Source organism: Desmodus rotundus, chromosome 13, assembly GCF_022682495.2.
Source record: "Desmodus rotundus isolate HL8 chromosome 13, HLdesRot8A.1, whole genome shotgun sequence".
In the NCBI taxonomy this organism is placed as follows: domain Eukaryota; kingdom Metazoa; phylum Chordata; class Mammalia; order Chiroptera; family Phyllostomidae; genus Desmodus; species Desmodus rotundus.
The window spans coordinates 92,405,751-92,433,158 of record NC_071399.1 but is presented as its reverse complement, the minus strand read 5'-3'; the positions used below and the strand labels follow the sequence as shown (position 1 = coordinate 92,433,158).

General features: G+C 40.3%; 1 protein-coding gene across 3 annotated transcripts in view; it reads right to left on the bottom strand.

Annotated features, from left to right (window-relative positions):
* Positions 1-27,408, bottom strand: part of NBEA (neurobeachin) — a 470,020-nt gene that overhangs the window by 365,777 nt on the left and 76,835 nt on the right. For all 3 annotated transcript variants that reach the window (XM_053916392.1, XM_053916393.1, XM_053916394.1), the window contains 11 exons: positions 21,962-22,041; positions 21,205-21,267; positions 21,007-21,104; positions 18,200-18,292; positions 16,710-16,818; positions 12,920-13,001; positions 12,579-12,702; positions 11,556-11,748; positions 9,104-10,114; positions 6,787-7,001; positions 4,745-4,898 (listed from right to left, as the gene is read on the bottom strand). In XM_053916392.1, coding sequence (XP_053772367.1) covers positions 4,745-4,898; positions 6,787-7,001; positions 9,104-10,114; positions 11,556-11,748; positions 12,579-12,702; positions 12,920-13,001; positions 16,710-16,818; positions 18,200-18,292; positions 21,007-21,104; positions 21,205-21,267; positions 21,962-22,041 — 2,222 coding nt within the window. The remainder of the gene's footprint in view (positions 1-4,744; positions 4,899-6,786; positions 7,002-9,103; positions 10,115-11,555; positions 11,749-12,578; positions 12,703-12,919; positions 13,002-16,709; positions 16,819-18,199; positions 18,293-21,006; positions 21,105-21,204; positions 21,268-21,961; positions 22,042-27,408) is intronic.

Genomic DNA, 27,408 nt, shown 5'->3' with positions numbered 1-27,408 from the left:
TAACCTACTGATATACTGACTGAAGTCTGCATATAAACTCACCTAATCACGTGGATATTTTACTCAGTTTCAGAATCTTGTAAGAATTACATTCAACATATTCAAAAATTTGGATCGAATAAGGTTCACAACAAAACCATCAACTGCCCGTACTCTCTGGCTTTTGAAACCGGTACACATGAGCACAAGCTTCGAAACGCACTATGTGCACGACACTGCAAAGAAAGCCACGCGAGAGCTTCCTGGGAGTGCGGAAGTACGGTCAGTGTTGTGAGACAAAACAAAGAAATTAATAATATTTCCACGTCTCTTAACTAAGTATGTAGTAAGAAAACACAATTAAAACGAAGACTTTGTCATAACTTTTTAATAGAAAAAGTTGTTCTTTCTTATGACTCTGAAACTATTAAGAAAGCAGAAATATCAGCCTGAAACATCAGTAACAATGAATTAAATTCTGAACGCTCAAGTGTTCTAGACGGCTGACCAAAACAGCCAACCTGAAATCATGAAGCGATTCCGCAATTTATAGCTGACCCATGTTCCTCGCTTCAATTTGCTTTTTCCTCCAACTCCTTGCTCTCATCTATGGCCAATGTGTTCAATGGAGAGAGGACTCAACTTGCTACTCATTCGAAGACTAACTCCAGAAAGTCCACAACAACAAAAATAAAGTTCCTTCCTCAAAACAAAGACTGGTCAAACACACACTAAGAGGTCTAAATCTTCCCCCTATACTGAAGTTGAAACCACTGGTCTTACTTAGGGACTTGACACTATTTTTGTCATTTATTTTCTATGCCTCATGGGATTTTAAATAACACAGGCAAAACTGAAACTCCAACCAAGTCCTATTCTTCCAGGAATGTTAAGGTCAAGGTGTTCACTGTGATATAAATGTTGTCTAACTATACGCTTTTCTCCTCAGGTTTTCACTAAGACACTTCCTCACAAGGAAGATGGGTCTGATGGGTGCAGGGTTCCAGACGGGCTGCAGCTGCAGCAGCAGCGGCAGCAGCAGCAGCGCACAGATGTTACCCTGGGGGCGGGGTCACTGTGTTCCCAGATGGCCCCAGGCGGGAAACAGACTGACACTATGCAACTCCGGAAAGAGCGGACACAAAGATTACACCATTTCAGTCTTTGCCATCAAAACCCACGATAACTACATTTACCTCAAATATCTTATTTCAAACTTCAGAATTCCGAGCAGACAGGCTTATCTTATAATGGGAAGGTTATCCTCTCATCTTGCAATTCTGAATAAATCATTCCCAAAGGGACTAAGGGAAGGAACAGTCAGGAAGGCCTCATCCGTCTGGGGACTTGGCCACCTGTAAAGTGAACCGTGTTCGCCCAGACGCCCTGCGGGGTTGCCATGGTTAACTCCTCTTAACAGACAAGGAAGTTGAGGCTGAGGTCACGTATCCAGTAAGTGACAGAACTCAGGTTAAAATGTAAGATTTATCTTATGCTAAAACCCATCTACCTTAGAGTAAATCATAACTTCACAAAGGTCATGTCCAAATCTCACTGGCAAGTAGAGGAAGCAAATTTGTTTCCGATGATAAGAAGTAAATTATCTGAGACTCGCACTTACACTGAGAAATGGGAAAGACTGTTCCTGTGTTGAGCTTTGGCTCGTGTTTTTTAAACGGGTAACTACACAGAATACTTTCATTCTGCTTACTCTCTAAAAATTAAATGCAATTTCAACATTAGACACGTCAATGCTAAAAAAAATAGCATGGCCAAGTGTGAAAAGTTACACATCTCCTAGAACATAATGACTGAAATATGCAGTAAAATCGTTTAACAAAATAAATTTTAACAAATGTTGACTACGTCAATCAAGTTTTTATTTTATAGAAAAGCATGAATTTATCTTAAGTTCTAACTATGGAATTTACAATGGCCAATAATAAGTAATAAAGTTTTTACACTAAGACATTATACTATGACATTTGTATTTATTTGAAGATTATAGCAAACTATGACCACAAGTCAAATCTGCCCCACTGGCTGTTTTTATAAATAAAGTTTTATTGAGACACACATACATCTATTCCTTTAAGGCTGCTTTTGCACAATAGCAGTTGAGTAGATGGGACAGAGACAAGCTAGCCCATAAAACTGGAAACATCTGCTATCTGATCCATCTAGAAAAAGTTTGCCAACCACTGACAGGCACACCACTATTTCTCATAATTTTTCATTAAATGCCTATCTGCATATAATACACGACTATTCTGAAAAACTCCACAAACCTGAACAAAATGAACAGATCACTCAAAGCATTAGTTTCCAATGTTTCCCGTCCTCTTTCTCCACCTCAGTTCACAATTCACCTGCGTCTACGTGACACTGCTTCCCTTTGGTCGTCTGACGTCATCAATGCTTTTTCACCTCGTCCTTCCAATTCTCTCTTGGCTTTTTACATTTTAAATCTAAGTCAGAAAGCTCCATCTCTTCCACTCTAATTTCCCTCTTCATTCTGTCTCCCTCTCCCTAACGTGTTCCCGTGACCGCACTACCATTTTAGCAAGAGTGTTACACATCAAGCAACAGGAGACAAACTCAGCACACAGCTCCAGGCCCAGGGCCACTGGGGTCGAGAGGGAGACAGTCAGGGCCGCTGCTTCTCAATTGAGGGCAGTTCATTCGAAGGACAGAGAATGAACCACGAGGGATGCCCAGGCACAGGCGCAACCATGTAGTGGGCCAAAGTAACAAAAATACAGAGACAGGGACGAAGAAGAAAAGTTTCAAGAGTTGAATGAATTCTCAAGTCTTTTCAAAACAGTCTAGGCAATAAGTAATTTCGAATCCCAAAATATACTGCTCAAACTGCACAGGTCATAAGTTTGGAAATCAAACCTTGAAATGTATCTTTATTGTACTTTCCTTACGAAAGAAAAATAAGCAAATTTGGGTAATGAAATAGTATGTATGTCGTAATCTTTATTGATAACATACTTCATTAATTTAATATGTTCCCTATCTTTATAGAAATCTTTTAGCTTTAAAATTTGGAAGACTATTTAGTAACATGAATATCTGAAATCTATGCAAATTTTATTACCTACTACTACCTTTACATAAAGTCAATTTTTTCCTACAGAAATTTTAAAACAATATGCTTAATGGGAAATTTAATACAAACTTTAAAAATGTCTTGACAACAAATGATCATTTACGAGTGTAAGATATAAAATAAAATGTACATGGTGAAAAAAGTGCCAGGAGGAAAACACTCATTTATTCCATTTCTAATGCAGAGAAAAACGAAACCAACAGAACCCCTCTCCCTGCCTCCATACTTGACTGCAGTTTTAAAATCACACACAACCATGGACCGTTCTTTTCCTGCCTCCCCTTCCTCAGGGAGCTCCAACTCCGTCCCAGCCCTAAGCATCAGCCCTGCTCACACCCCTCTGGTCTGAATCAATCCACAGGTGAAATCGAAGTCCAAGTGCCTGCAAGAGGAAGGAAGGGGTTTGGAGAACACAATCTTCTGTTGCTAAAGTTCAAGTTTCAAAGTTGTTTTGGGAGTGGCTGCAATGACAAGAGTGAAGTGAAAGAGAGAGTCATGTAGAAAAAGCTTGTTAATGATGAAATGAAGCCAGAGATCAATTTGGAAACTGTCTCACCAAGTAAAAGACATATTAACAAGACAGGTTTCTCTCTGGAAAAACGCGTATTTGGGGCATTACAGATGAGCTTCCAATATGATAGCAAGAGCACAGGTAAGAGAAGCATAGCACTCTCTTCTTTCCCAGCTCAGTAAGTAGCTGTGGAGTCAAATTTTTTGATATGGATCAGAGATATGTTTTTAAAGTGATAACGAAAGTATAAAGTTAGCACTGACCTACTCTACTTTAAATGATATGTAATTAAGTGCCTTTCAACCTTATTATATTAATACATTTCAGTGTTTTATATAAAGACGAAGAGGTATATTTTTAAAAGTAAATGTTGAACCAGTAAATAAAATCAGATAGAAATGCTATTAAATGCCATGTGAATGACATAAAGTTTTGAGGTTTTTATTAGTTGTGAAATTTTTATGATAACATAAAATGATATATTTTGTACTCTTTCTATATAAGTGCCTAAGTTTTATATAAGAAGTGCTCCTAGAATTAATTAATTTGGTTCTCTTTTGGAAGCAAAATTGCTGGCTTCAAGATCCAATCTCAAGAGAATATGATGGCTTAAACTCCTAGTTTAATAGGAAGTTTAGAAATAATATTTCAAGCAAATCATATGAAACTGCATGTCCGATGATTTTTCCTAAGTTTAGATTCGTGACTCTAATTACTATACAATAACCACATACTTGTACTCAGAACTTCAAGATTTACAAAAACAAGGATTTTAACAGCTTCTTATAATACATTTGAAGGGATAAATAATACATAGAAAATAAAGCAAATCAGTTACAGTTATGATTCTTTCTAAGAAGTATATGTCAGAATTATCAGAGAAATATTTCTATAAATACACACAGGTGGAACCTAGCACTGACAAATTAACATAAATATGTGTTTATAAATATAACTTTATATGACTAAAGCCCCTTGGATGAAAACACTTTGTTGAAGCCCAGCCCCTGACAGAGTCGAAGTTCTGGGACCCCAGCCCTGCGGCCCAGGCCTTGCAGACCTGCCACAGAAGGGGCCCCTTGGATGGCTCCATCGCGCAATCATACAACACACCCACTAGGTGGCGGCCAAGTACTTACAGTGGGAGACGTGGCTGCTGAGAGCAAAGGCAAGATTCCTCCACAAGCGATGATGATGTTGTCTACCATTTGGGAAATGAGGTGAATGGTATTATGTACAAAAATGATGTTTTCGTTGCTGTTGACAAAATCCATTACAGACTTTGTGGAATGGCTAAAACAGCAGGAAAAAAATACAAATGAACACTTCCTCGGCTTAAGAGTAAGAAATTTAGACATTTGCAATATTTTTAAGTGACAAAGAAGAGCTAGGCAAATTTAAAAAGGAGTTATTGGAAAACAGTATAATTTGTAATTGAGATATTATATTACTGAAGTGCAGCATTCATCTCTACACAGTTACTGTGTGTCTAAGTGTGTTAACCTAGGATTTTGTTTCTAAGAAACACAGTGCATGAGCTTGATTCAAAGACATGTGACCAGGGCCATGAATTTGGTTGAAATGTTTATTAGGCAGAGCTGCTCATTTTGTGCTGAAAGCAGAACTGGCTAGTTAATGGAACACTCCACTCCCCACCCCACCCCACCCCCGCCCCACAGCACCCGTGCCTCTGGCCTGCCACACTGAACTTGTCCATTGCTTGTCACCGAATTCACGGGACAGGTGAGTGCAAAAGAATCAGGAAAAATTCAAGAACTTATTGAATAAAAAAGAGGAAAGACCTCAAAAGTTCACAGTGCAGCGTCCCAACCCAAAACAAGCTGCGGAGACATTCGGAGAAATGCGCCACTTTAGTCTGGTGTCAGTCAAGAATAGGAACTATTTTCTCATGGAGTGGGGGGGGGGAGGGAACCCAAGTCCACGATCAAATTTAAGTCAACGATTCTCAACTTTTTAGAATTTAAAATATCTTGTACTATATCTTAGATCTCAGTACGTTTTCCCCTGTTCTAATATAAAGTGCTATCTTAAAAAAAGTAAATTACATAAAACTGTATTTGGGAAATTTTATGAGAGCCCTTGAAAGGAAACAAAGACACGTGGTATGTTAAACGGAAGAAAACTGAGGACCCCTCGCGCAGGAGCTGCTAACTTTGTACTCAGGAGACTGCACTACACGTTCCCAGGCGCCAACAGTCACATTCATAGTGACATGTCTCGTGGTGCCTTAGGCTCATTTGCCATCCCTGGGCAATGCAGCCTATTCAACACTGGGAACAAAAAGACCTGGAGGAAGAGGAGGGAGAGCAGTTGCAGGGGTGGGGAGGAAGGGGGAAGAGAAAGAGAAGGAGAAAGGAGGAGAAGGAAGAGGAGGGGGAGAACCCTTGCCCTCCAGTTCGGCAAGAGTCCTGTACTGATCCAGGCTGGGACCTGCAGCAGCCACCCTGACCCTTAGAAGCAGAACCCCGTGAAGCAAAGAAGCCATGTGAGTCCTCAGACTGCAGAGCCGCTGGTTCTCGTGGATGTGGTGGACACTGTTACAGAGAGCTGTCGACCTCCTAATGTATGTGCTTACCGTATAGGCGATGTACTCTCATAATTAACTAACCGGTTGTATATTTGCCATTAGAAAATTAAAAGTGAAGCGAGGTAATGATTTAATTTATGTGAACTTGCTTTTCTTTAAATGAATCTGTTTGAATAGACACCCACTAACCTAAATGATATAGTCTCTAAAAATAGACAACATATGATTTTAAATTGTATTTTAACAGTGTATGTATAAGCTTATTAACAAGAATAAATTTAGTAAGTGGTATTAAATTTAAAAAGATAAAAATGTGGAAATTTATTTGAACCAAAACCCAACTTTTTTTGTTGTTAAATCTATTTACACAGAATAGGCAATGCAAGATTTCAAAATTTTGCTTTTTATTTATCTCAAGCCTAAATTCTTGGATACCTTTTGATATGGGGCCGAGGCCTTATAGTCTTTACAAAAATATTTATGATTCTATAAAAAATTTCAGTTTATTTTTAGTAAACGTGTGAAATTTATTCAATGATATAATTCACTTCTGAATCAGCTGATGCCACTAACTTAAAACACTCATTTTCTCAAATGCCAGCAGTCATTTTTATAGAAAAGAAACACGTCTACCTCCTCCACACATGCACATCTGTCTCCAGGGCGAACAGCAGGTCGGTGAGAAGCCGCTGGTGCATGGGAGACCACTTGAACTCGGGGATGCGGAACATCGTCGTGCGCGGGCCGGGGCTGAACTGCCGCCGCTGCTCCTCAGTCATCGGCATTCCCCGGAACCCCAGATCCACTCGGAGGTCTCTCTCTGGTGCAACCGACCGACCCTGAACAGCCTGGAGAAATACATGGTGAGCATCTGTAGACTGCACAAGAAATTCTTGATTTCAAAATGAAAACCATCAAAGGGGGGGGGGAGGGATGCTGTCACATGTGATTGAAGCAGGACAGCGCACCCCTAGGTGCCGTTCACCCGGTGACCCCTGAACAGAAACCTGAGCTGAAAGGGCTGCTGTGACTACTGTTACTTGGCAGTTTCAGAGACTAAGCAAGAAAACCTTTCGCACTAAAACCAGATCCCTCAACCCCTGCTCCTGGAGCCTTCACACGGGACGACATTTCCTCCTTAGGAAAGCAAGCGTATACTGAAAGTGACACAGATGGATACGTGTCACCAACAACTTGTGATTAAAAACACAAGAACAAAATAAATAGCACTCGAACAGAATCAAGTTAACTTCAAAGTCTGTTTTGCTCACAATACTTCCATTGGGAAAACGAACGCACGGACAGTCAGAAAGCCAGAAGAGTGCCGGTGCACTCTGAAGGTAACCCGGGCGAGCCAGCGGTCGGGCTCCACGGCGACGCGCTGAGTGTTCCTGTTTCGAATTCACACCTCGTTCGGTACTCTCGCCCCCAGCCACGATCACTGCAGGACACCCCTCCACACACAAACTCCGCTGTGAAGAAGTCTCATTGGGGCACAAAGACAGCGGTTACCCATGCAGTTTACTGTCTACACTAGGACACGTTAAACCTTTTTGATGACATTACAAGGTGAGCAGAAAACCCAGAGAACAAAACAATCAGTAGGGGTACAAGTTTTCTTCCACTCTCAAGAGTGGACTTATTTAGCCTGGAAAATGAGGAAGCAGTCTTAAAACTCGAAGCTCAGCAACTCAGACCCATATCAGAAAACATCAACCACTCTGAGCTTCAGTGAGGTGAGGCCAAGGCCGCGGCCCTAACAGGCCCTCACCGCTGGGCCTCAGAGCCTTCCTCTCCTGGTCCTACACTCCAGCCCACAGTCCTAGCGCAGGTCCTAGCGCGAAACCTCACTGCTAAGGGCTGGGCACGCCAGCCGCCTCGCCCCTCCCAGGGCCACGTGGGCTGAGCGCACAGAGGCCGGTTCTAGGCAGGCTGGCCCCTGGCAAGTGCCATTCCCTCTCCTGGGCCCTCCCTTCACCACCAGCTCAGTCGGGGCTCCAAAGTCCTCTTTTCTACATCCACACAACAGGGTTGGGTCGGAAGCGTAAAAGGTTACAATTAGCCACGTATTCAGAGTGAAGGTCTCAAGTACAAAATGTGTAAATGGAATCACAGAGGCATAAAATACTAGAACAGGCAGACCCTTCAGGGCCGCACTGTAACCTAGTACAATCTGTTGTTCTGTTTAAGAAAGTTCAGGCCCGCCTCGAGAGGCGGAGCACAGGTACAGACAGATGTGGTAGAACTAGGACTGTAATTCAGGCGTTTTAGCTCTTTTTCGTATGTATGACCATACAACTCAATTCCACAAAATACATTCTCACATTGGGTTGGCCAAAAAGTTCATCTGTTTTTTCCCCCATAAGATGGCTCTAAGTCGTGCTTGTCTTTAACTTTATTTGAAACAATTTTATTAGATTTTACTGTGACAGCTGTAATATCAGCATACATTAAAAAAAATTATCAAAATTGGTGAATTTTGTGTAGCCATTTTAATATTGAAGATATAAGAGAATACATAACATTTTTGGCCAATTATGTGCTTTACTATTTCAAGAAAGGTTAAGACACAACTGAAGCACAGAAAATGACTTGTGCAGTGCAAGAAGGGGCTGTGAGTGATCAAACATGTCAGAAGTGGTTTGAGAAGTCTGGTGCTAGAGATTTCCCGCTGGACGATGCTCCACGGTCGCAGCGACCAGTTGAAGTTGACAGTGATCACACTGGGACATTACCTGAGAACAATCCGTGTTCTACCACGCAGGAGACAGCCAACATACTCAAACTATCCAGATCAATAAAATGTCTTTTATTTTATGGAAAAAACTACACAGACTTTTTGGCCAACCCAGTACCATAATTAAAGATAAGCCTGGTGTGACTGGTATGAAATTACTTGGCTTTGATGCAAACTAAAACCTTACTCGATACAGTTCTAGAGCTCACTTACTTGGGTTGTAGTAGTGGTCTGAATTTTTCGGATTTCTTTTCCTAATTCTTTGCCATCGTCAGACCTCTCAGTATCTGAAACTATACTTCCTGCATCAATATTTGGTGCAATCCTGCTCCCGGAAGATTCCGTTTCCAGAGCTGTGGCTGTCACTTCGGCATACGCTAACCCTTTTGAGGACGAGGACGAGTCTCTCTCAGAAATACTGCTCATGCCCTCTGAGGTGGTATGGATTTTGAACTCTTTTTCCTCTATGATAGTTGCACAGGTCAAGTCTACACTACTGGTCATGTGAGCAAGCAACCCAAGGTCATCGCTAACACCAAGATGCACTTGCGTGTCCTGAATATTTGGAATAATGTGATTGCTAGAAAGTTCAGGAAGGAGTTTCTCTTCCTGCTTGGGTATTTTGTCAAAGAGAAATGATGCACTGTTAGGAAGTTCATCTTTCTCATCTGCTAACGTTATCAGTGGGCCATTGTCCTTCTCTTCACTTTTTTTGAGGACCCCGATGCCCCCGTGCACATTGCTCTGGAGCTTCTCGACAGCAGCGCTGTACACATTGTCCAGCAGGGACTCCACCTCCACCAGGGCCCCGTTCTCCCCACCCACCAGAGTTTCCGGGGATAAGTCCATATCATCCAGCTTTACTTCTGTGGCTTCCACCTTCTCTGCTTTTATATCGACAAGAAGATCGTGCACTTCCACATGCACACCGCCCCCCGGTCTGTCCGAATGTCCGAGAATGTCATCGGACACTTTTGCTGACATGAGCAAGTCTCGCGTGTCGGTGCTGACAGGGTAGTCCGTCTCGCTCTCTGGGCTCTGGCTCTGGGAAAGGTCCTCGATCTCGCGCATCTCCATCCCGCCTTTGGCGCCCGTGGCCTGCGAGGACAGGCCGGAGATGGTGCTCACACTCCCTTTCTTCCCCTTCTTCATGTTCTCCTCCTCCTGTCGCTGGTACTCTTCGTACATCTTGGCCAGGTACTCCTTGTGTGCTTCATAAGTGACCTAAGGAACAAGTTTAAAAAAAAAAACAACAGAACCAAGAATTAAGATTTCAAACCCAGTTTGTATTAATACTAAGACAAATGCTTGGTTTCACCAAGTACTTGGAAATAATCATCAAAAATAGTTTGCCTTCTTACAAGTCCGAAGACTTACAGTTGGGTGAACCAACAATATTAAGCTTGTAAACAAATGAGCTATTCTTTTAGGTTAACTATGCCAATGTTACCCTAACCCGATGTGCCAGCTGAACACCTACATTTTGCAGTACTTTAGCGAAAATGGAGCCGTGGCTGATACACAGCCCCCAAGTCCTGTCACTAGGTCAGTTTCACCACCCATTACTCACATGTCCTTGTTTCAATAGCTGATTTTAAAAAACCACACACATTTATAAATATATATAGTTATAAACTGTTAAAACATCACAATTTTACCTTTACGTAGATTACTTTGTTACTTTATATAGGCTTGTTTTAAAATAATTAGGATGTGTGTGTGTGTGTGTATAAAACAAATAATGCAATAATGTCTTTTCCTATAAAATACTATTTTCAAATTTGTTAATGTAATAATAAAAGGTGCATATACATCATGAAGTTCAAATTTTTAACAGGAATAAAAGCTCTTCTAAAATTAAAAAAGTTCAAAAGTTTTCCTGGGAGGCACGTATGATATTAATTTTTACTGAAGTCATAGGGTAACATAATTTTAGTTTGTAATGGACCTTCCTTTGGAGACTACCTCAATACAAAAGCCCCTTCAATTTATGGAAGATGAAATTAAGTGCCAAAAGCAGGGTTTAGTAAACTATGTCCTCCTTCTACTAAAGACTAGACTATATTTGAAATATATATAGATTGCTAGGATTAAGAATAAAGAAATGATAATGCCATTAAGAATACCACTAACCTTAAACACTTTAAAGGTATTTATGATTCACTTCAAAGTAAAAATAATTTCCGACTACTTTTTAAAAGTCCTAAAAACAGTATTTCAGAGTCTATTTCATAAAATATTCTTGTAAGAATCAGTAGGAATGTTTTAGGTTGGTTTTTTTTTTTTGGTCTGAATAAAGAATTTTATTGGACATTAAAAATAATGTTTCTTTTCTAATTTTATCCTTTTTCCCCCATGATTATTATCTGGCATTATTCTTCTTTTTTTTTAAATTTTTATTGTTATTCAATTACAATTGTATGCCTTTTCTCCCCATGTTTTAGTTTTTAAAAGAGCAACTTCTCAGGCTCAAGTTCTTGGACTTGCTATAAAACCTGTGTGGGGTCACCTTTGGAGTCTAAAATCGCTGATGACCCAGAGGTTTCAATCCCATAGTAGAAGAGGAAGAACCCAGGAAGGTGAGACAGCGTGTGGGCACGTGCCCACCAGAGGGTGCCAGAGGAGTGTCTGCAGCCTGCTGAACAGAAGCTGCTGAGGGGGCTACCTTGGAATGGGCTATGGAGAGGGTGTCCACCCACACTCGCCAGCCTCCCCACTCGTATTTGATGGCATGATACAACAGAATCCGGAAGATGTTATACACCATCTCAGTGATCTTCTGCTCTTCAGAATTTTTGGGGTTGATGTAGCCAAGAGAAAACATCCAGTCCTGCCACACTGAACACTGCAATAAGCACCTGGTGGGAAGAAGTATTCATTAAAAACACTGAAATTACATGAGAAATTACAGTGCTGAAATTTAGATAAAGAGTGAAAATGTGGTCTGACCCAGGTAAGCCGAGGGGCAGTCATTCTGCACCATCTACATACCATACCTGCCATGACGCTTCCGTTTTTCTATCTGGAAAAACCCAAAGTATCACTTAAAGTTGCTTTCCTAATTCTCCCAGTCACACGTACCGATGCTCTGTGTACTCCGGCATCACACACAGTACTCACAACGAACCTGACACACTACACGGTGGCCACTGCTGTGTCGTCACGACTCCCACAGCCATGCTCCCTTCGTGCACTAAGACCACCCACCCACGGAGCAAGGTGCTTTGCACACACGGGACACTCAGTCGATGCTTGTTATGGTGGTGACTCGGGCAGCCACCGTGGCTTCAGACGCGACCCCATGTGCCAGGGAACCAGCTTAAAACACCTGACCTCAACTAGTTACCAGACAAATGCAGTGAAGCCCAGATGACTATGGGCAAATCTTACACATTTACCACTAAAAGCACTATTGGTGATAAACGGGTAGCCCCAAAGGGATCAGTGCATTTTAAATCATGATTTGTGGATATATATTCATATATTCAATTAAAATATAATACTCATATAAGTAACAATAAAAAGTACAATAAATGCAAATTACATCATGGAAACATACAATGCCTTCTGATGATTAAAAGTATTTAGCAATGTGGGAAAGATTTGAAATATTTTCTATGAATAAGATTGAAAATAAGAAAAATGAGATTACAGAATGAAGTTTTACTATAATACTCAAATTGCTCACCTTCTGTTTTCACGGCTGTTACTGAAAAGTTTTATCATGTCAGATAAAAACAAACGACGAACTTCCATCAGTTCTGCACTTGGTGTAGAGTTTTTTAACAAAGTTGCCACCACCTTGAGAATCACTGTAAAGTAATAATAAAAAAAAGGTACAGATTTATAACTGCATTGTATTTTCCACTAAAAGCACATTTAATGACTTTTTAACTAAAGGCTTATTTAGCAGCATGGTGAGTGAGCTGTAAGCGTCCCGAGCCACGCAGACACCACGAGCATCGGGGGCTTTGGTCGGCCACGTCACCACACGCTAGCGCGTCCGATAAGGAAGTGCTGTGCGCTCACTGGGGTTCTGAATTTTCACTGTGGAATCCGGCTCCGGGTGCGGTTTGTGTACAACCTGAGTACACACTTGCTCCGTCAGTATCTGAAAAACGAAGATTTTGAATTTCATTACAAAACAATTTAAAACATAATTGCAAAAAATATATGTATACACAAAGAATTTCAAAAATATTTCAGCTGTGTTCAAATCAAAAGATATCTCTTCTAAAGGGTCTTCCAGTGGATTCCATATCCTTCTAAAGTCTGGAATCTCCAAAAAACATTTTTTTATTATAGAGAAAGACCAAACCAAGACCAGTATTTTTAGAAGAGATTAATTAGGAAAGGCAAAAACTTAATTTGTTTGAAATACTTTTTCAGCATACATCCCTAATACATGTATGCTGTGAATTGTCAAATTTGACTCAATGTCAAATTAATTTTAAAAACTTAGAAAATAAGTAAATAAAATAAAGTTTGAAGCCTGGGTTCCAACTCAAAATGAAGTCTCACAGAGGACATTCTTTGTAAATAATGTGGCTCATTATCATTTACTAAGAGTGTTTTTAAAGACCTTCATTCAAACAACAACAACAAAAAAATGACAGAAGTTGACCAAGTAAAGACAATTATAAAACATTTACTAATTCTTCCACTGAAACCAATCTTAGTGAGTACAGGACTCATATCTATCTTTTCCACTGTTACATTCCCAGCAACAAGCACAGCACCTGACATGTTGCCAGTACTCAATAAATAGAAAGTTTAAAAATGTACAACAATGTATAAATAGTGGATATCTGACCATTTACTGAACTTTTAGCCTTAGCCTGTGTTTACCTAATTCGTGCATATATAAAAAAAAATCCAATGAGACTATACTTAATAAAGACACTTTATTTTAGTGATTTAATTTCCTGTTTTGCTAAGTTCCGAATGAACCTTTTCAAATAGCTCACCTACATTAAGGAACAAAGACTCTGGGGAAACTATGGACGTTTGTGGCAAGCCTAGCTGTACACCACTATATGGGAAAAGCTGGAGACGAAGGAAGAAAATTAGAGAGACACGTCTGGACGGTCCCAGTGACTGGAAAAAGACCATGACATCCAAAGTGGCATTTTTCTTACCTCTCTGCTCAGACTTTTGTTTTCAAAAGAAGAAGATGGGAAATTTACTCGATCGTATCAGGAATGTGTATCACACTGGCACTGACTTGCAACAGAAACTACCAGTCCTGGGATGGGAAACCGAGGGCACGGAAGTGTGGTCTCCCCCGCCGTCCCGCATGTCTGCTGAGATTGCACAGGGCCCCCGGGCACGCACCACTTTTCAGGCAGGGGGGGTGACAGTTTATTTGAAAACCAAAACCCACAGAACAGGCAGTGGCTGGTATATGCTTATGAAAAGTTTCATGCCAATTTACCCAGAAAGACTTGGTGTAAACCGACAGCCCAGTGGACAAGATCCCAGTAATTCTGGTAACGAAGAGACTCAAAATCACAACAGACAAGCTTGGAAAAGACGAAGGCATTGTCTTCCGTAAGAATAGTCAAAGCTTCCTCATTCCCCAAGGAAGAAATCTCATTGCACAGAAAATAAAATTCATCTCAAAAAACCTCCAGCTACGTACCGTTGTCTTTTTTTAAGTCCCCTGTGATCATTTAACAATGAGGGTAATGACCGTTGTACCCACCTAATGCAGCTGCTAGGAAGATCAAGTAAGACTACGTGTGTGAAAGTGCTTTGAAAACTATAACATATTCTAATATGAGGTTTTTAATTACAAAAATATATCTAGAAACTCAATTCGGCCTCTATTTATTAATACGCGGCTACATGTCCACACTCTGCTACACGTCTGGAATGGGAAACTGTGAGGTGGAAATATGTTTCCTGAATCAACAACTTAGTTAAAACTCTGGAGACAAGCATACAACCATGCTGTTCCATAACAGAATGTGACAGACAGACTGTCATTGAGATGGGAGTTTCGACCTAGGGTGGGTGGGTGGGTGTGGTGGGGGGGGAGGGGCACGAAACAGTCAGACAGAAGTCAGGAGCCGCAAATGTTCTACCAAAACGAAAGGACCCGAGGTGGCAGGGCTGTGCCCAGGACGTGAGCCCCCGCCCCCACCAAAGCAGAGCGGCTCAGAGCCAGATGTGGACGTGACAGCCAAGGTGCGCTTCACACTCACTGCACACCCCAGTTCACACCAGTCACGTGGTGGGAGTGTCACAGCCCCATGTGACTAGTGACTACCACGGCGGAGCAAGCTGGGACACACAGAACTGCAAGCACCGAGGCAGCCCCATAAATGTGCTGCGGTCCGACGCCGGTCGCAGCAGAGCGTCGCCCCTTTCAGTGTTACTTTACAACGGGAATCACCTCCACTCGTGAGTCACAGAGGGAGTCTAGGCTGGTGCAGGAGCTCCCAGCGCTGCTCCAACACCCTCGCCCGCAGCCTTGCCGGGCTCGGGGGCAGGGCTGGCTCCTCGGCAAACGGGCACCCGGGACCCCACCACTCCACCTAACCGCCCCGAGGCGCCTGGAGTCGGAGAGGTTGCATTTTGCCGTGTGGACACGTGTAATGCCGAGTGACTCTCAGCTTCCTCGTCTGTGAAAAGAGCACTCAAACACCTCCTGCCTCACACACTGTCCCCCTCGGGGATTCTCTGAGAAAAGAATTCGACTGTGAGGTACTTAGTATTTGAAGTTGAACACCCTGTTGTAAAAGATTTGTGTTCAGAAACTACTACACCCTTATAGAAAAAGACAAAGTCACTGAAAGTACACATTTAAACTATCAGTTAATTATTTCTAAAAGAAATGGAGCTCTTCAAGGCGCCCCACCCAGAGGCCTGGGCGCTGCAGGGCGGAATGTCAGGACGCACTGCGAGAGAGGTCTTTCCCCACGATGCGGCAGAGGGCACGAGTGAGACCTACCAGCCCAGTAAACAGAAAAATCCAGTTTTGCCTTTAGATGACAGATTTACAGTGTAACAAGTAATTCTTAAGTGTGCTACAAATCATTAAGTAGAGAAAATATACTGATCTGTAATTTATAGATGGAGTAACAATGTAAATATAAAGCAAATACAATTTAAAACATATTTTGCAAATATAACTCTCAAAAAAAGTCTATCTAGAAATAGCTTTGTGTAATTTCAAAGAGGAATCCATTAAAGTTGACTCACTTCTTAGTATATAAGACACAAGAATAAACTCTCAGGAAACTGAGAGGGATGTTTTCTCAACAGCTTTAGTTTTAAGAACAGAGAAGACAGTCTCACAGTCCCACAGCGTAAGAGATGCTGTCTGACGGGTCCTGCTCAGAGTCTAGCTTCCTCAGCCCTGTACCATCTGCTCTGTCCTCTATCACGGGCACCCGACCATCTGCAGGAGTTTAGAGACCACACTGGCACAGTCCTCATCCACTGCGTGCATCTGAGCACTTCGCTAAGTGAAGTAAGCCAGGCGGTGAAAGACAAATACCATTCGATCTCACCTATAAGGGAAACCTAATCAACAAAACAAACAAGCAAAACAGAACCAGGGACACTGACACAGAGAACAGACAGACAGTAATGGGGGGTGCGGGGGGGGGGGGGGGATAGTGGGGGAAAACAGGAGAAAGGCCATCGAGGAACATACGTACAGGAACCACGGACAAAGCCGAAGGGACGAATTAGGGTGGGAGGTGGGCGTGGGTGGGGCCAGGGGCATGGTGGGGAAAACTGAGACGACTGTATTTGAACAACAGTAAAAAATAAAACCGACACTTCCGTCACACATTTTTGAAAGCCCCACCTCATACAGGGTGTTGTAAGTGGTGACAGTCACGGTGTTGGTGTGCAGCATCAGCCTTTCTCCGAGCAGTGTGAACAGACTGTGAGTGTGCATGATCTCCACTTTCCTCCTGCAGGGGAGGGAGACAGGGAGAACACATTTTCACCGGCGCATGCCCTCGGCTCTGTTCCCGGTCCTCTCCGCTGCGCGTCTCGCAGCGCTGGCCACACAGGCACTCTGCCTTTGAGTGGCTTCTGGCCTCCTTTTTGTCTTTGTGAAAGGCTTTTCCTCCAATTCCTTTTCCCCAAAGTTATACTAGCTTACGTTTCAACACTTCCATGCTATCCTACCATTTCTTCCAACTTCTTGAAATTCTGTTTAGTAGCTGTCCTTCTTCAGAAGCAAGTGATTTATTTTTTACTTTATGACAAAATTTTTAATCACAACTATATACTCCATAGCAATATTTTTCATATTTCTGTATTTTTAAACGTGCTTTATTGACAAGTTTTAAGACATTGCATCTAGGTTAGAATTCTTTATTAATACCTCCTAATCAATTTCTTCAAATAAGCAATCCTTACCTCTTAATTAAAAAGTACATGTGTTTCTTACTCTCAGTCATAAATGGGTAACTTTCTATAATCCTGGCTATGGTAAAATTGTTTCCATATCTGTAATATCCCTATTCTCCCTTACTTGACCAGTGATTTGGAACCAAAATGAAAACAATACCTATTCTTGGTGACTGTTTATTTAGCATGTCAGAGTTACTTTATGTGGATTTTGCACAGGTTTCATCAGTGTTATCAGTAAACTCTTGGCACATTAAAACACCAGAGAGAACTGGCAACAGTACGATTCTGCAAGGAACTCCCCCTAGCAACACTACAGTAACAGCATGGATTTCTTGGGCTCATTTGTACAGAAAATGGATTTTAAAAAGAGTAATTATGCTCTGGACAAAACAGTATCAAAAATACTCATTACATCAACAAGTGATTTTTTAAAGCATCTGACTTCTGGACTTCAGGAAAAAAAGATATTCTAGGATTTTCAAATTACAAAAGCAGTCAATGAACCCCAGTGTTAGAAAAGAACACAACAAATAAGAAAATACTGACTAGGCATGTAAGCAAAGACACAGCTCGAAGGGAGACCTCAATATACGTGGTATTCTCTGGGTCAAGTCAGTTTTTATTGAAATCATATCCATATGTGCTTTACTTTATTTGATGAAATACTTTATTACATCCTTAAAATAAACAACATTTTCTTTTCAGAAAGTAAATAGGCATAAACGATATTACTGAAACTTTGATTTTGCTCTATAATCTATTAATAGACATTCTTTTGTAAAATATTTTTGCAACTTTTACCATTGGAAGCTGTATTGTCTGCTGTAAAATTATTCCAGTCAAATTTCATGTTACATTAGATACAAAACTAGTAAAAATATAATTTCAGTAGATATTTCTACAATTCAGTACTTAAAAAAGACATCAGCTTACTTGTGACCTAAATGTTTCAGAAAGTATCCCAGAACCTTCAGGGCCTGAACCCAAATACTTTCACTTTTGGAAGCCAGTAATTTGTAGATCACCCTAAAAAATATAAAAAACAATGATCTTTTAAACTCCTACAAATACTAAAAGTGTAAGCACTGCACATTTTACAATTAAATTACAACAAACATAAAATACAGAGCACCTCTCAGAACTTCAAGTTCACTGAAAAGAGAAAGCATCAGAACACTGTATCGGTGTTTCTTTTAGTGCGGCCAGCAGCACGGCCAGCTGTTCGTAAGCACGAGCTCCCCAGCACAGCGCCGATGCTCTACTTTAAAGACCCGTGCCCAGAGAAGCCACTTTTCCTCTTCTGTTACAATTGCCCGAGACATTTATACTCAATGACCTTTGCACCCTGGGCCTCCCCAATTATTTCTCTTTTCTCAGGATTCAGGGCCAGATCAAGAAATAGCACCGTACCTGTGCTGGGCTCCCAAACAAGGAAGCGATATGAAGCAGGAACTATAGGACGCAAGCCTCTGACAGGAGACAGCAGTGGAATCCAGCTGATTTCCCTGCCAGTCTCCAATTCCTGGTCCCCACCCCAGGGAGACCTCTACAACACACACGTTAGTCTCCTTCGTTAGTCTGATAAGTCTTCTGCTACTTGGAGCAAAAAAGCCTCTAGTAACACATAACCTTACCCGACCTATACAGTCACTTCACATACTATGAGAGAGATTTTATCCCATATTTTAATTTAAAAAAAGAAAATATTTTTTCAAAAGGTAGAGGGGCAATAACAACTATATTCTTTTAAAACTAATTCTAGAATTTAAGCAGGTTCTTTGGGATGGTAGTGGTGACTCTGACTATAGAAACAGGATGTGCTGTATTATTTTAAGTATCTTTTCTAAATAAAGTGTTGCACAGATATAGATGTGAAGGAAAACCACCTCTATCTTTGTGTCCTTTCGTGCGCTGTCCTTCGGCCAACCTCACCGTGCTCAGTGAGCACACCCAGGCTGTCCAGTGAGTGATTATCCGTGTTCCTTAAAGCGTGTCCATAAATGCCTGTCAGTCCTGGCCGGGACAACAGCCTAGAGGCTATCGAACTGGCAACTGCACCGACCGAGGGGACGCCCCGCCGCCCGCTCCGACCCAGCCTTCCTGTCAGTCAGCCTGCCTCATTTCTGCTCTTTCCCCTGGAGCTGCCCGCTTCGGGTGCTGGTCTGAAGACACCTTCCCAGTAAGGTGGCACTCCGCCTCTGCCCGACCAGCAGACATTCTATACTTTGAAGGGGAAGCAAGATGGGCTAAGCAAAAAAGCTGGTAATGGAAGAGGCAGTACAATTTTCCTATTATCGCAACAACATTGACAAAGTGGAACAAAACTTAAAGTTAGTGGCATCAGTTTTATGTTTCACAGTAGCTTTTACTATTCACAAATTAATATATTGTTGATATTGGGGTTTTTTTGTTGTTGTTTTTTTGGCGTTACTCTACTGAAGAACAGACAATGAGTAAAGATAAACTCCAAGTGATTATTTCCCTTGGAAGATTTTTTCCCAAGTTCCTAAATTTATTTCTACTGAAATCTATTATCAGAACTTTTAAGGACCAAGATCAGTAACTTATAATGACAAGTATGAGAATAGGAAAGTTACACATGTCAAATAAGAAATGTTCAGGAAATCATAACAAAAAACATCCAACAGAAAAAATAATCCTGAGATCCAAAGGAAAAGCTCAGAGCCTAAAAATGTGACTATGCTCAGATACAGAATCAGTAACTCCACTGCATTCCCATTTTCTAGGATTAACTTGGAACTGAAGGGAAAACACGGACCAACAGAAATTATGATTAACATCTGACTCATGAAAACATCTAGGATTTTCTCCATAAATAGACATATGTCTCTTACAAAACAAGATAGAAAAGACTGCAATACAGTATTAATAGGCAACTTATTGTCAAATCAGTTAATGACTGTTTACTTATTAAAAAGATAGATGATTCCTAATTTATTTGCTCAGGTTGTTAATCTTAATTACTGATACTGATTTATTTTTCCATTGAGTTGCACATGGAGTAACCTAGATTTCTTCTTCATTCCAGTAACTCAGACTCCAGGAAAATAAAAAGGGAGAATTCCTAAGGGACTAGGATGTAAGTTTAACTTCATAAGAATACTAATCAAAAAACTATGCACCACCTGACTACATAATCACCTCACCACCGTCTTCCTAACTACAGTGCATCTTCACCTTCTTTGATCCCACCCCCTTGTTCTGAATCACTTTCACCCGCATTACAGTCACCACCCAAACTCATGGTCCGCACGGCCATTTTGTCCCTCTCCACCTCCTTGTCCACACTGTGTCTTACAGAATGGAAATCTGAGCAATTCTCTAATTTTAACATCAACAGAACCAAAGCTGAACTTACCAGTCTATGGACCTTTTAATCCTATCAAGCTCTTCAGCCTAAAAAATCACTTTCTTGTGCTCCCTTTTGCTGAATTCTACCCACAATCTCTCTTGTCTTCCTGCGAAATAAGATCGGCTCTGCCCACCCTTGAAATGTCTTTACTGTAGTAACAATTTAATTATTCTTCTTGAGGTCCGAGACCCATTTTCTTTACACTTCCTTGGCTGAGTACTAGAGGATTCACAGCAGCTTTCTCCATTTATTTCCTTCTTATGTGTAAGATTTTGCTGTATTTATTCAAAAGTTCATGGAATAGGGACTATTCTAGGAAGCACAACTGCACTCAATTCTACTAAAAATAGTAGTATTCTTCTCATACCTTATTCCATTTCTTTGGTCAAATGCTGGTATCATCGAGGCTGGGTGCTCTGACATTAAAGCCACTAGTAACTGTAACACATCATGAATATTTTCATCCTGCGTAATAAATAAGAAGCACCAATATTTATTCAGTTAAAACTTTATGCTAACACTTTGAATAAAATAATTCAAAAAGAAGACCCAGACCATACCCTACCTCGTGCATTGTAAGTAGATAATTTAATATACTCTGAAGTTCATCTTCTTTGACCCCTCGATCCTAATGTTTAAAAAAAAATTACTTAATTTAAATCTAAGATTAAGATGTCAATTAAAGACAGGCATGAAAATGATTATTTCAAAAGAAAATAAAAACTTAAAAGTAGCAATGTTTTAAAATAGGTAGATGCTTCATAATCAAACAACTATATTATTTCAGGTTAAATAAGTAAATATTTAGAAATTAGTATCTATTCTTTCAAGGTGCTAATATTTGATTAACCTCCCCTATGGAGAGTTAGTATATTTTGATCATCTAACTGTATTAATAAATATCACTAGTTTAACCATGTATCCTTCTATTAAAATAATCCAAATGATTGCCAAACTTTATAATATTGTGTATTTTATCTTTATTTTCCATTTTTTAATCTTAGTCTTTTAAATATTCTACTGTAATAAAACACATAAGATAAGCCTTCTCAAAAAAGGGACAAAGACCATTTTCTGGAATAAAATCTTTATGCTTATTTATGTTCCTTGCTATTTCTGCTATATCCCTTAGTGTAGAGGATCTCAGAGTATTTAACAAAAGTGAAATTCAATAAAAGTTAATACTACAGTTTCCAGAATTTTAAAAACAATTCATGAATTAAACATAGTTTATGCTAACTTTACAATAATGTTTTAAAAACATGCCGAAAATTCCTTTCACCTAATATGTTACAATTCTGAATTACATAGAATTATTTTACCTTTAATATGAGCTGTTTCAGGAAAAGTAGCATAAATGCCCGCAGTGATATAATTTCTTTTTGTGATGGCCGGGGACCATCTAGAATAAAACAAAACACAAGGAGGAAAAAAGAAACAGAAAACAAAAATGACAATATTAAATGAGCTTAATAAAATAATGTCAGGATACTACAGAATTCTTTAACAGTCATATTTTTATTATTATTATATTTATTAGTATTAATGCTGCATAATTTCAATTATATCAGAGAATGTAAACATTACTTTTAGATTTTTGGCAAGTTCAAATTATTCACTAAATGTCAGATTTGGGGGGAAATTACTACTTAAAAATTATGTTACTATATAGTGATAAGTACATAATTATCAAGTAGCTGCATGGATACTTTTTCCAAATTTCATTACTTAACATGCTGGTTCCCTCTCTCCTGGAATCCGAGTTTTCACAACTCCTTCTCCCACCCTCAAACCTGTCTCCATTTAAACGCTGCCTCCATCTTCACCCCAGACATTATGAAGCACAGCACAGAGAAAGCGACACACTATTGTAATTATTTGTTCTGCAGCTTTTTCCTTCCATGTCAGCTGTGTATCCCAAATACACACTATACTGGCCACTCAATCAATGCTTATGCGTTAAAAGAAAATGACAAGAGCAATTAAAATATATGCATACCAATTTCATCATAACATCTAAATTTCAAAGTAATTAATTGGAATATTTAATTACCAAAAAATGAGACTATGCAATGATATATGCAATACATACAGTAATTAAATTATACCTTTAAGGTATGTAGCTAGAACAGTGAAGTGTTTAAACACCAAACTCTTCTTCATGCAACCAGAATTTATATAGCTTCTCGATGTTTCAAAACTACAACCCCTTCACGTATGATTTCTAACATCTCTTATTTACTCCCCCAAAACTGACTTGCAGATCACTACATCTCAGAGCAAATCAACACTGAATCCACCCACCTCCCCTCAAGAGGGACATCCCACCCCCAGTTCCCAAACTGTGCTTTACACCGTGCCCGACTTGGACTGGGACCATGCACCCTGTCCCTCCTCTCCAGCACCTGGTAGTATTTTTCCTTAAAAATCTTCTTCACTGGGAGCAACAGCATGCCTACAGAAGAGCGCACGTACAACTGCATGAAGCACCGCAAGGTGAACGCCTGAGCGACCCCACTGCAAAGGCCCCCAGGGGCGCGTCCCAGGGAGGGTGAGGTCCTGGCCCACGGCATGTGCAGACAGAGCTCTGACTCCTGGGACGCGCAGGGTCCCCCCAGGACTGATTTCCGTTTCGAGTTCCCAGGGGTGTGCCTACCTGTGGGCCAGCCCCCTGCCCAGGCACTCCTGGCTGTGGCACTGGGCCCACCGAGCCCTCCCCCAACTCGGCCCTCTGCTCAGACCACAGTCCCTTCCCAGTCAGAGCTTCTCCTCCTTCCCAGTCCAGAGAGCCGCTATCTTAGTGAAACTCTTACTTTAATTCTAATTTTGCCACTACTTAATGAAACTGGACACGTTTTATATTACCTTAATGGATCATTTTTTTGTTAGGGTGAGGAAAATCAATAGTGCTTATGTCATAGGATATTTTGTGAGAATTACATGGCTCAACATAGGTAAAGAAATTAGAACAGTGCCTGGTCCACTTAATTGTAAACACTCAGTAAATGTTACATGCAATTACTACTGTCACAGATCATACAGTGTAATGAGCAGGTTGCAGGGAAATACACAGACATGAGTATATTATGTGTATGTATATAGTATGAATTCATATTTTACAAAATAAAAGTAAATTGATCTTACAAATACGAACATGAATGACAAAACAAATCACGTGGGAGAAAAAACTATTTATGTAAAATATGGAAGCGAAACAATTATTTAGGGACACATACATAAACAGCAAAGGCGTCAAGCACAGTAAAAAATGAAATGTACTCAATGAGGTAAAAGCACCACAGACATCGCACTAGGGACGGGCTTATCGCGATGGCCAGACACGGGAGGAAGACGCGCATGCTTCCACGGGCTTCTGGTAACGTCCTGTTCCTGACGCGTGGTGTAACTGATGAGATTCATTTTATACGTGCATACATACTACCACTTTGTGTTTGTGATATATCCAAAACAAGTATTTAAAACACCTAAAATGTGAACCCCAGTGTACATGCATGAGCAGAAAGGAAAGAGGCAGGAGTGCACACACACACACTTGCATGTGTACTGAGACCCTTGTCACCGACAGTGCCCACAGGCAATGATGCCACAGAGGCGGAAGTACCACAAGCACACTCAAGACCCAGACCTTGGCTGTAAAACCCACATCTGCCCAGATAATCCCAGGCACCTTGAAAAAGCGGGTGATTCCAGGAGTGGGATGAATAAGGAACGCATACCACAAACCAAGGATGTCTTGTGCCAGAAAGCAAGAAGTACTAAAAAACTAGGAATTGTGGACAATGGTTATGAAAACACCAGTACCCATGTGAAGGGGCTCCTACTGGCCAGGCCTGAGACAAATTGACATAAAAATAAATAAGGAGGCAACTCAAAGGACAGCCTCTGGGTTACATCAAACCAATTTTTGTAAGTTTCATGAACCAAACCACACCCATTCATTTGCATACTATCTATAGTTCTTTAGGATTTGGGGGGTTTGGTTTTTTTTTTTTGGCAACAATGGCAGACTTAATTATCTGCTACCGATAGACCTTAAGGCTCCTAGCCTAACACATTTAGTCTGACCCTTCCCAGGGAAAGCCTACCAACGGTTGATTTAACACACTAAATAAAACAGAGGCCCATGAAATCTATACCAGTATTAAAAATGCACAAATAAATGTAGGACAAAAATGAGTTATTTCCATAGTAGAATTCAAAGTAATAAATGTTAGAAAATATTGCTGCTTGGCAGCATTCACAGTAAAGATCATTTCTGACAAGAGTTACTGATGAATCAGCACGGGAAAGTTTTTTTAAAAACAAAATATTTACGTATCTCTATGTATTTTTCCCAACAAATACCTATTATTACAAAAGAGAAAGTAGTAATTTACAATTAAGAAACTAATAAACAAAATAGAAACAGATTCATAGACACAGAGAACAGACAGGCAGCTGTCAGAGGGGAGGGGTTGCAGGACTGGGTAAAAAAGGAGAAGGGATTAAGGAAACACTCAGAGCCAGGTGATGACCAGAGGGACAGGGGGTGGGGAAGGCAGAAGAGGGGGAGGGGACAGATGGTGATGGGAGGAGACTTGACTCTGGGGTGGTGAGCGCACAAGACACTGGAGAGATGATGTGTCACAGAACTGTACCCCTGAAACCTATATAATTTGATTAACCAATGCCACCCCAGCAAATTCAATAAAAATTTTAAAAGAAAGAAGAACCCAGGTAGACACCACCTTAATCAAATGACCATAATTAGTATCAGTAGCAAGACAACTCAACAGCTCGTGCCTGCTGCATGATACAGTGAGAAAGAACGGCCCGACTCCCGTGTGATTCTTTCCCAGAAGGAAGGCCTGAACCTTCATGAGCAGCTATCAAAGAGATCCTAATTAAAGAGCGTTCTAAAAAGTAACTTGCCTGTTTTCTTCCAAAAAGTCAAGGAAATACTAAAACAACTATGCCAAAATCAAAGAATATTAAAATAGCAAGGCAACTAACAACAATAAAAGATCCTCAACTGGGAATCAGGGAAAATGATATTTTTTCCCCAGAAGGGATATTATTGGGATACTTGACGAAATTTCAAAGGGGTCTTGGATTAGATGACAGTGTGGTGTTAATGTCAGTTACCTGATTTTACGGTCGTGTCTGAGAGTGCCCGGATGTTTTAGGAAATAAACAGGGTATTTAGGGGTAATAGGGCATCACACATACAATTTATTCTCAAATGATTCAGAAAAATGTGCATATGTATATGTACGTGTATGTTTACATAAAAGTAGAGAGTGATAAAGTCTATGTGGTAAAATGTAAAATACTAGGAAATATGGTAGAAGGGTATTAAGAAATTCCCCGTACAATTCGTACAAATTTTCTCTAGATTAGAAATTAATTTTTGGAAGTAGAAATAAATACGTATAAATACATGATTTGCCTAAAGTAAAAAAAAAGAAAAAAGCTATCTGAGGTAGTATTTAAGAACAGGGGCTCTGAGTCCCAAAAACATGATTTAAATGTTAGTTCAGTCACTTTTTTTCCAATCTGCAAAATGGAAGTGATATTACCAAAATAACTATATTTAGATATAACCCTACATATGTGTGTATGTCTATGTATATGTAATTATATTCCATAAAAATGATTAAACAAAAGTAACATGTACAACAGAATGCTTAGCATAGATTCTAAGTCATAATGAGCATTCAGTAAGTTTTAGGGATTAAGTTCAAAAGCAATAGAAAAAGCCACAAATGACAGAACAGTATATCTGAGTGCAAACAGCACAATTCTGAAGTCCCATCAATCAGCCAGTAGAGTGAGTGAATGAGTACTGAGCAGTGAAGTGCTACTCTCCCCTAGCAGAAAGGCTGTTATGCAGCAGTAATCTGGGGGCTGCCGTGAGCACGCTGAGAACAGCCCTCCAACATGCTGCTGGTGAGACTGTAAACTGGGACCCGCGTTTCCGACCAGACCCCTTCCCAGTAACTCTAGGGAAATCAAGGATGGAGGTAAGTGATTATATATAATGAAACTGATCACTGACTTATTTGTAAATTTGATTATTGATAGAATCAAAACTTTAGAAATATGCAAATGGTACATCCTCTTAGAATACTATGTAGAATCAAGGAAAAAAACATGGAAAAATCAAGGAAGTCCCAATTCTGTAAGAGTATTTCATGTATTTATGCAATGAAAAATAGTGGAAGAACACACACCAAACTTGTAACAAGTAATTTCTGAGGTTTGGGTTATAAACAATTTTTTTCTTTTATATTATTTTATTTTCTATGATGAGCATGTATTTTTCTATAATTAGGAAAACTGGCAATATATTTTAAACCACACAATGCCATGAAAAATGAGCTTCTACTATATAGGGAAGAAAGGGTGAAGTATGGGAAACAAATTTAAAAAGGGCAACAACTTCAAAATGCTGAAATAACTGTATGAGAACTCACGAGTCGTGACTAAGACCCTTCTCATCTGGTTTTAACACATGGACGTATCTTCCCGAATCACAACCAGACATAGGTTAAAAGGCAGAATACTACTTAATTTACCTGTCTCTATTCCAAAAACAATTTAATACTGCAAAGCTAAAACCCTCTTTACCACAAAGAACTCTCACGATCCCAGGTTACTACGTAAGAAAGGCCACAGCCCAGTGATACTTTTGTAACCACGCGCCTGTCCAGGATGACAGCACTCAGAACTCTGAGCGGCCACAGCACAGGGGCACGTGCAGGGAAGC